This window comes from Cuculus canorus, chromosome 5, assembly GCF_017976375.1.
Source record: "Cuculus canorus isolate bCucCan1 chromosome 5, bCucCan1.pri, whole genome shotgun sequence".
NCBI lineage: Eukaryota > Metazoa > Chordata > Aves > Cuculiformes > Cuculidae > Cuculus > Cuculus canorus.
The window spans coordinates 50,545,114-50,553,726 of NC_071405.1; the positions used below are offsets into that span (position 1 = coordinate 50,545,114).

At 48.5% G+C, this 8,613-nt stretch overlaps 1 protein-coding gene across 1 annotated transcript; it reads left to right on the forward strand.

The window, feature by feature from the left end:
- The first annotated feature begins 3,229 nt into the window (after positions 1–3,229).
- On the forward strand, positions 3,230–8,405 carry RHOV (ras homolog family member V). Its single transcript, XM_009569995.2, has 3 exons — positions 3,230–3,517; positions 7,480–7,538; positions 7,857–8,405. Exons 1-3 carry the CDS (start codon positions 3,322–3,324, stop codon positions 8,295–8,297), a joined length of 696 nt encoding a protein of 231 aa, XP_009568290.1. The 5' UTR covers positions 3,230–3,321; the 3' UTR covers positions 8,298–8,405.
- The last annotated feature ends 208 nt before the right edge of the window (positions 8,406–8,613 follow it).

Below are 8,613 nucleotides of genomic sequence, written 5' to 3' on the forward strand. Positions count from 1 at the left end.
ACATTGCCTAAATTTGTAAATTGAATTTCCACTGTAAATCACTGTGAAAATTCAGTGATCCAATACTCTAATGGAGCAGCTTTTCTGTTTAATTTCAGAAGCTTCAGATGATAGCGCAGCCCTGGTGGATAACAGCTGAACGCTAACATACCTGAAATCTATATTGGGTCTGCCTGAAGAGAGTTTGATCTTCTGCACTTAATTCCTAGTGGATGGGAATTCACATCATGAAGAATACCTTCATAATTGGTATCAATTATAATTCCTGGGAAAGAGGCCAAAAAATATGCAGACTGAGTATTTCCCACTCAGCCAGAGAGATGATGTTGGCAAAGGAGCATGTCAGGGAGGCAGCATGCAATGGGGCTCTCCTGCTGAACCTGTGCTGTACCTGTTTGCAAAGCCTGTTCCTGTGACTGTCGGCTCAGCAGCTCTAGGAATGGGGCAGACTCTCACTGCAAAAAGAAAATGGTACAAAAATCTTGCAAAAACAAAATGTCTGATTCCTACCATCTGACTCCTTGCCATGTTGTGAAACTAAACCTGTGTTTTCTGTTAGCTTTCAGGAACAAAGCAAGACCTGAGAAACAAAACCATGGGAGCTGCACTGTTTGTTTGCTTGATCGCTTAATTTGAATATAGATTAAAAATCGCTTAAACTCATCCACAAGTTAAGTGTGTGTCAACCAACAGCTGTCAGAAACCACAAAGGAAAAAAAACATTGTCACAGAAGGAAGAGATTTTAGCAAAAGAATGAAAGAAAAAGGGATTCAGTCTGTGGAGTCAGGTAATAGCGTGTCTTCTGAAGGACATCCATTCCTAAGTAAACAGCATATAGGAAACAAGAGCTGCCAGCTTCTCTTCCCCCTGTTACTGCTAACACTTGCTAACAGTGAATAATTTGGTGAATAATCCCTCATTTAAATTAATTTCTTCCAATTAAATGGAAATGTTGTAGTTCACAGAATGTCAGCGTGTGCCTGAAATGCACTGAAAAAAAACTCTGAAGATCCTCACTCGGTGTGCTGCCTGCACAGGCTGCAGTGTAGCACGTCCTTGCCAGTCCCGTCGGAGATACAGCCACACCTCATGCATTACAGAGTATCGCCTGTCCCAGCACTTTCTGGCTCTTCTGGAGCAGTTCAGCTGTCACCTGGCTCTGAACTAACACTGAAGAGTATGGCACAGGAAAAAGCCAACCCAATACAAGCCAGTCACTTGAACTAGCCACCACTCAGTGTAGCAAGACTATCTGGCACACATTTTAGCAGCAGTTTAAAATACTGCTCTCATTTTTTGTAGCTGTAGAAATCTATGGTTGTGCAAGCAAAAAGACAGAAGAGGTTGATTAAAGTAAACTGCTAGAGAAAACTGCAGAGAAGAAGCCTTTTTGCTGTCCTCAGGAAGCCTGTGTGCTACCTCCAAAGAGTGGACATGCTTTGTCCAGCCGAGACTCTTGAACCTGAGAGGTTGCAGTGCTGGCGACATGTCAGCCATGGGGAAAAGCATTTTAGAATGTGCTTGACTTAGAGATGTTTTCTCAGGTTTAGCATTAATATAGGTGAAACACCCCGGTAGCTTCTCAGCGTGCATGCAAACTACAATGAGACACACACTCAGGAACTGCTGATCATCGGCTCTTTGCAGCACAGGTCTCCCTTGCTGAGAGCACGAGGAAGGACATCATGTAACTAAATTGGTGGCATTCATCAAGAGGCTGAGTTTAGCTCCTCTATTAGGAAACAGCTCCACTTTCAAAGTTGATGTCACGATACTGGATATTACATGCATTAATGCTTTCCTTCCAGTGTTTTCAGTCACTCAGTGGTGTCACACTGGAGTGCAATGTGGCTGCATCTTTGCTTTCAAGCGCTGTGCTCCTACTCTTCTGTTTGTTTAGTCCTACTTCTTTAGGCAGTAATCTCCTCAGGGCAGGAATGGAGCCATCGTCTTACCTGCCAAGCGCACAGTGTAGTTTGTGAGCTACCAAGGGCAAATGGGGTAAAGGCAATGGACTGGCAACCCCTGTGCATATCCATGCAGCTGAGAAAATACATTTTGGGGCTTTTTCCGGCATGTAGCAGCAGCTCAGCCGGGTCAGAAGAACTCAGTAAGGGCCATCACACAGTTAGCAAATGTGAGGTATTTCTGTCATTTGTTTTCTGTTGTCACAATATTGACCAGCGCTATTGTTTTTCTTCCTGTCATGCCAGAAATCACAGGTGCTCTAGGTGGGGCTGCTGGTCAGGGGAAATAAAATACATCAGTGTGGTTTCTATTGAACAGTCACAGGGTGCATGGGGACCATGGCTCCCCCTGTGCATGCACGATGCATGCACTGTGAGAACCTCATGAGGTTCAAAAAGGCCAAGTGCAAGGTCCTACACCTGGGTTGAGGCAGTTCCTGATTTCAGTACAGGAAGGGAGATGATGCAATTGAGAGCTGCCCTGCAGAGAAGGACTTGGGAGTGCTGGTCAATGAGAAGCTTGACATGAGCCGGCAATGTATGCTTGCAGCCCAGAAGGCCAACCGTATCCTGGACTGCATCAAAAGAAGCATGGCCAGCAGGTTGAGGGAGGAGATTCTGCCCCTCTATTCCTCTCTTGTGAGACCTCATCTGGAGTATTGTGTCTAGTTCTGGAATCCTCAACATGAGAAGGATATGGAGCTGTTGTAATGGGTCCAGAGGAGGGCTACATAGATGACCAGAGAGCTGGAGCACCTCCCATACGAGGACAGGCTGAGAGAGCTGTTGCTGTTCAGCCTGGAGAGAAGGCTCCAAGGAGACGTTACAGTGACCTTGCAGTACCTGAAGGGGCTACAAGAAAGGTGGGGAGGGACTGTGTTCAAAGGCTTGTAGTGATAGGATTGGGGGCAATGGGTATAAAAAGGAGAGGGGCAGATTTAGGCTAGGCATAAAGAAGAATTTCTTCACCCTGAGAGTGGTGAGACACTAGCACAGGCTGCCTATGGAAGCTGTGGATGCCCCATCCCTGGAGGTGTTCAAGGCCAGGTTGGATGGTCCCTTGGGCAGCCTGAGCTAGTGGGATGTCTCTGCGCATGGCAGGGGGCTTGGAACTGGATGATCTTTAAGGTCCCTTCCAACCCAAACTATTCTATGACCGAATTCGCACCGAAATCCCGGGAGGAAAGGTGGCAGCCCGGGGCGGGAGGCGGGGCGGGGCGGGGTTAGGGAAATGAGAGCCGGTTTTGGGTAGAGGGCGGCAGGTGCGGCGATGAGGAGTGGTGTGAGGCTCTCCGGAGAGGCTGTTCCCGCACGGCAGCGTCCGGGCATGGCAGCGTCGCGCTGAGCCCAGCCATGCCCCCGCAGGAGCTCCTGGACTATTCGCCAGCTCTGCGGAGACACAGCCCGCCGCGCGGCAGCGGCCCCGAGCTGGGCATCAAGTGCGTGCTGGTGGGCGATGGAGCTGTGGGCAAGACCAGCCTGGTCGTCAGCTACACCACCAACGGGTACCCCGACGAGTACCAGCCCACCGCCCTTGACACCTTCTCCGGTAGGCGCCTGGGGCGCTAACGCAGCCGGAGGGGTGTGGGGGTATGGAGGGAGCAAATGCATACAGAGGGGTTTGTGGGTGTGGGGTGAGCAGAGCCTGGGACAGCTGCGCATCCAGAGGGGTTTGGAGATATGGGGGGAGCACAGCCTGGGAGTGCAAACCCGGGGCTGCGCACCCAGAGGGGTTTGGAGGACTGCGGTGAGCAGAGCCTGGGAGAGCAAACCCAGGGCTGTGCATACAGAGGGGTGTGGGGATATGGGGTCAGCACAGCCCGGGAGCACAAACCTAGGGGCTGCGGAGACGGAAAGGTTTGAGGACGTGGGCCGAGGACGGCCTGGGAGAGCAAACCCAGGTTCTGCGCACTCAGAGGGGTTTGAGGGGGTGGGGTGGACAGAGCCCGGGAGAGCAAACCCCCAGGGCTGCCCATCAAGATGGGTTTGTGGGAGTGGGGCAAGCACAGCCTAGGAGCGCAAACCCAGGTTCTGTGCACCCAAAAAGGGTTTGGGGGTATAGGGTGAGCGCAGCCTGGGAGGTCAAACCCAGTTTCTGTGCACCCAGGAGGGTTTTCATGAATGGGGCAAGAACAGCCCGGGAGAGCAAACCCAGAGCTGCACATACAGAGGGGTTTGGGGATATGGGGTGAGCACAGCCTGGGAGAGCAAACCCAGGGGTGCACATCCAGAAGGGTTTGGGGAGTGAGGTGAGCAGAGCCTGGGAGAGCAAACACGGGGTCTGTGCACCCAGAGGAGTTTGCGGGTGTGAGATGAGAACCCAGGCATTGCACACCCAGGGGGGTTTGTGGGTGTGGGACGAGAACGGCCTGGGAGGACGAAGCCCAAGGGCATTTTCTGCAACTAGGACTGTGTCCCTTAGGTGTTTAGTGACGTTTAGCCGGTGGAAGTCCTGCATTTTGCAACTTTGTGTGTCAACAGGGCATGTGTGAAGTTGGCTTGCAAGTTCTAGGAAATTGGGCATCTGCTTGCTTTTTTGGTGTTGTTATGGATAAATGGGAGAGGGTTTAAATTCTTTTTGTTGGGGTTTAGCTTCAGAAATATCACAGCATTGCACTGTAGGATTCCTAGCTTCAACTGGTAGTCAGCAATAAACATTCTTTTCCCCAGGTGTCCACTGAAGTTAGCGTTGAAGAGAGGTTGAGGGGCTTTGTAAGTGGCTAGAATGGCCTGCCTCATGAGCTGAGCTCTCCTTAATTTCCACTTTCCATCTTTGTTCTTGTTCTCCACTCCTCTTCTTTTTTATTCCAATTTCTAATATAAACCCCAGGGAAGTACAAAGCCCTTTCTGATCTTCATCTAATATGAAGAAACATAATAGTTTATAATAGTATGGACTGGCAGATTAGAGTGAGGCTGAAGTCAGACCCAGGAACAAGACTTCTAATGTGTCATAGTCTTCAGGTGTCTTAGAGGGAGCATTTTGTTGTCTAAATGTCTTCTCCATTGCTTACTCTTACACTGGGAACTGTTGATATGCCTTAACCCCCTCCACGATCTTCTGCTGTCCCTTGAAGGAAATAAACTGGGAACATCCTGCTGCTCAGGGTGTAGCAGCCCTTTGGAAACAGATGTAAGAAGCCCTCAAGTCTTCCAAAGGAAAGATTAGTCTGCTCTCTGCTCCCCTTACACTGAGGTTTGGGCTAAGAGAGGCTTGGAATTACTATAGTTAGTAGCCTCCACATTTTTGGAAAAGGCAAATCCACAGTAAAATGATCCAGAAAGTTGGAGGTAGCGTGAGCTCAGAGACCCCCTGATTAGCAGAAAGTAGTTTGAAGACAGCTGCACATGGATTTATCCCCACTCTGAATGGTGAAGTACCAAGCCTGGCTTCCAAAAGTGCATAGGATTTTAACTGAGAGAAATAAAAAACATTAAAAATGGGTCTTGCAAAGTTCAAATTCTGCTTGTTGGGAGGAAGTGAGAGAATAGAGAGGTTTCCCTTCCTAATCCTGCTCAACCTGGATATACTTGAAGAAATTCGCTCCCTAGATTCATAGAAAAGCGCAATTCAAAATCCCTTTAAGAAATTTCAGTCTAGTTCTCCCTGCTCTTAGGGAATACTTGCAATTTTAACTGCCAGCAGAACTGAGCTTTGCAGTTTACGTCCTACCCCTAGTTCTGGTCAATGGACCGTAATGCCAATAACAAGATAGAAGAGAGCATTACTGTTTCAAAGGAATGGCTCTAGGGCTGTGACTCCGCCACATTTGTCTGGGTGCTACCTCCTGCTGCCTGTCACTGCCAGGCAGAGCGGCCTTGAGTGAAACAAGTACCCAGTGACCTTTCTCTACCAGGCTAGCCTGTTCTGCGAGCCCCTTTGCTATTGTACTGAAATACAGCCTCATCCTGAGAGTGTGGACCCTGTGAGGGTGGTATTTGGAAGGCCCTCGCCTAGTCTTTGGTAGCTTAGGCTAGCAGCAGGTACAAAATAACCTTGTGCAAGCACTGAAGCCAGCAGGTCATGTATGTGGTGCCTTACTGTCTGAAAACTGTAAACCATTTCAGAATTGCTAATCCATTCTATCAACATACCTGGGAGTCAGAGAAACCAGATACTAGAAAGGCAAATGCCCCAGTGTCTTGCAGATCAAGTCAGGATCTAGCAGGTTCTTTGATCAGGAACAGGTTTCTATTCCTCCTCTGGGGCAAAGATATGGTAACAACCCAACCCAACCGTTTCCCAGTCACAAGGAAGCAATGACTTTCAGCTATGCCTCAAGGAGCGTCAGTGTGGTGGATGCACCTACCCCTTCATTTTTCCTTTAGTCTCAAGTCTCCAACCAAACTTCGGTTCATCTTTTGCCTGTGTCTTCCTCCTTCTCCCCAGAATGTTTTCAGGGCAAAGCAGTGCGCTCTTCCCCGAGCTTGTCTCCAAGTCAGTCGTTTCTATCACTTTTCTCACCTGGCTAATTACTTCAAGAATTGTAAAAAAATGGATCCTGCTTCTGTTTTGGGTTTTTTTTGACAACAAGGTCAATAAAGCCTCCTCCTGGACATAGCGAAGGTATTTAGCTAGCTCATGTCAAGTGCCAGCCATTGTCACCTTCACAGGATGCATTCTCTGTTGACAAGAGTGCAACCCCGCCCATGTTTTCAGACTTTCAAGCGACTTCCAGCTCCCCCAACCCCTTCTTCTCCTTTTTCCTGGTTCCTAGGCAGTCTCTGTGGTGTCTGTGTGCTTAAACATCTAACAGTTCATCTAGATTTCCATCAGAGGTCCTGCCAGCCCTCAGTCTGAGTCAGCTGATACACATGAAGGCTTACTGTGATTAGGGAGTGAAATGGGAGTAGAGCTTACCTGTATCACTCAGCAATTTTTCAATGTGTGGATAGCCTCTGAAGGGGATTTCACTCATCACTGTTTCCTCAGCTAGCTTCTTCATATAAAAATTGGGTTTGGTTTAAGTCTCTGCTTTTCCTTAGCTAGGAAAATCTTTTTTTTTTTTTTTTTCAAGGACAAATTTCTGACCTGGGTGGGAAAAATCTTCAATAGCTTGTTTAATGGAGACTGATTTGAACTTCCATTCTGAGACAAAAAGCTAGGCACAAGTTGCTGAAGTTCTTAGTTTGTGTTTATCCTTATGTTCTTTCTTGGGGTGTGGAAGAAGACCAAGTTGTTCTCGAGGCACCATTTGGCTAAGGGTTCTTCTCCTGAGAAAGAGTTGTCCAGTAATGTGGAACAATTGTTTTGAAATATTGGAGAAGAGCCCAAAACACCTGAGGGCTAACCTAAACATAAGGCCTGCTACTAGTCTCTTACCATTCCCAGTGCAAGCTTCAGCTGTCTCAGTGATGTTGGGGACGGTTCTCAGCAAGGAGGACAGATTTGAGCAACTTCAGTGAGCTTGTTCAGTGGGATACAAACCAGAATGCTTTAGGGAAAAGCCTGTATGAGTGTATGCATGTGTACTGGGCAGCTTCCTTAGACTTATTCTTTTTCTGCTACAGTGCAGGTCCTGGTGGATGGAGCCCCAGTCCGCATCCAGCTATGGGACACCGCTGGACAGGTAAGCTCTGTCAAAAGAGCTGTCAGCTCTAGTCCTCTGGTTCAGGACTGTTTGTGGTGTTTTGAGAAAGGTTAGTTTATCTCGGAGGAAAGAAACGCAGTAGTCTGGCATCACCCAGTCGTTGGTATGGCAGTCACAAATGGGTGATGACATGACTACCCCAGCTCTGAAACATGTGTCGTGCCGTGGCATGGACACAAAGTCATCATAATGTCCCACTTCTGATGGTGGTGTTGTCCTAGTTAACATGTGAAAAGGCCAGTGTTGTGTATGAGATCAGTCCAGTGAAGACTTTCCCCTCCCCTCTGTTTTCTACAGGAGGACTTTGACTGTTTGCGCTCACTTTGTTACCCTGACACCGACGTCTTCCTTGTCTGCTTCAGCGTCGTAAACCCAAGCTCCTTCCAAAACATTACTGAGAAATGGATCCCTGAGATACGAACTCACAACCCCCGGGCACCAGTGCTACTAGTGGGGACACAGGCAGACTTGCGGGATGATGTGAATGTCCTCATCAGCCTGGATCACTACCACGTGAAGCCCGTGCCCCGGCCTCAGGCAGAAGGTCTAGCTGACAAAATCCGTGCTGAAGCCTACCTGGAATGCTCAGCACTGACCCAGAAGAACCTCAAAGAAGTTTTTGACATGGCCATTGTCAGTGGTGTTGAGCACAAAGCACGACAGGAAAAGAAAATGACTGCCAAAGGCATCAAAACTCTCTCCAAGTGCCGCTGGAAGAAGTTCTTCTGTTTTGTCTGAAGTTGTTTTGAGGAGGGGAGAGGAAATACCTGATGCCAGTATTTGCTGTGCACTTTCTTGGAGTGACTGCTCCTATGGCCCCAGTGAGGAAGGCATGATAAGCTGCTGGGCTTGCGAAACCCTGGCTCCTTGCTGGGTTACAGTATCAGATTGCCTTAGGAGGACATGAACTGGATTTCCATTGTGCAGGATGGGACTGGTCCAGGCAGCTGTAAGTACCTCGCTGGACATGCCTGTAGCGTCCCAGACAAATGGGAGCCTTTAATACACTGTTGAAAATGACCAGTTTTCTGTCATAAAACACTTTTGGAGTCCT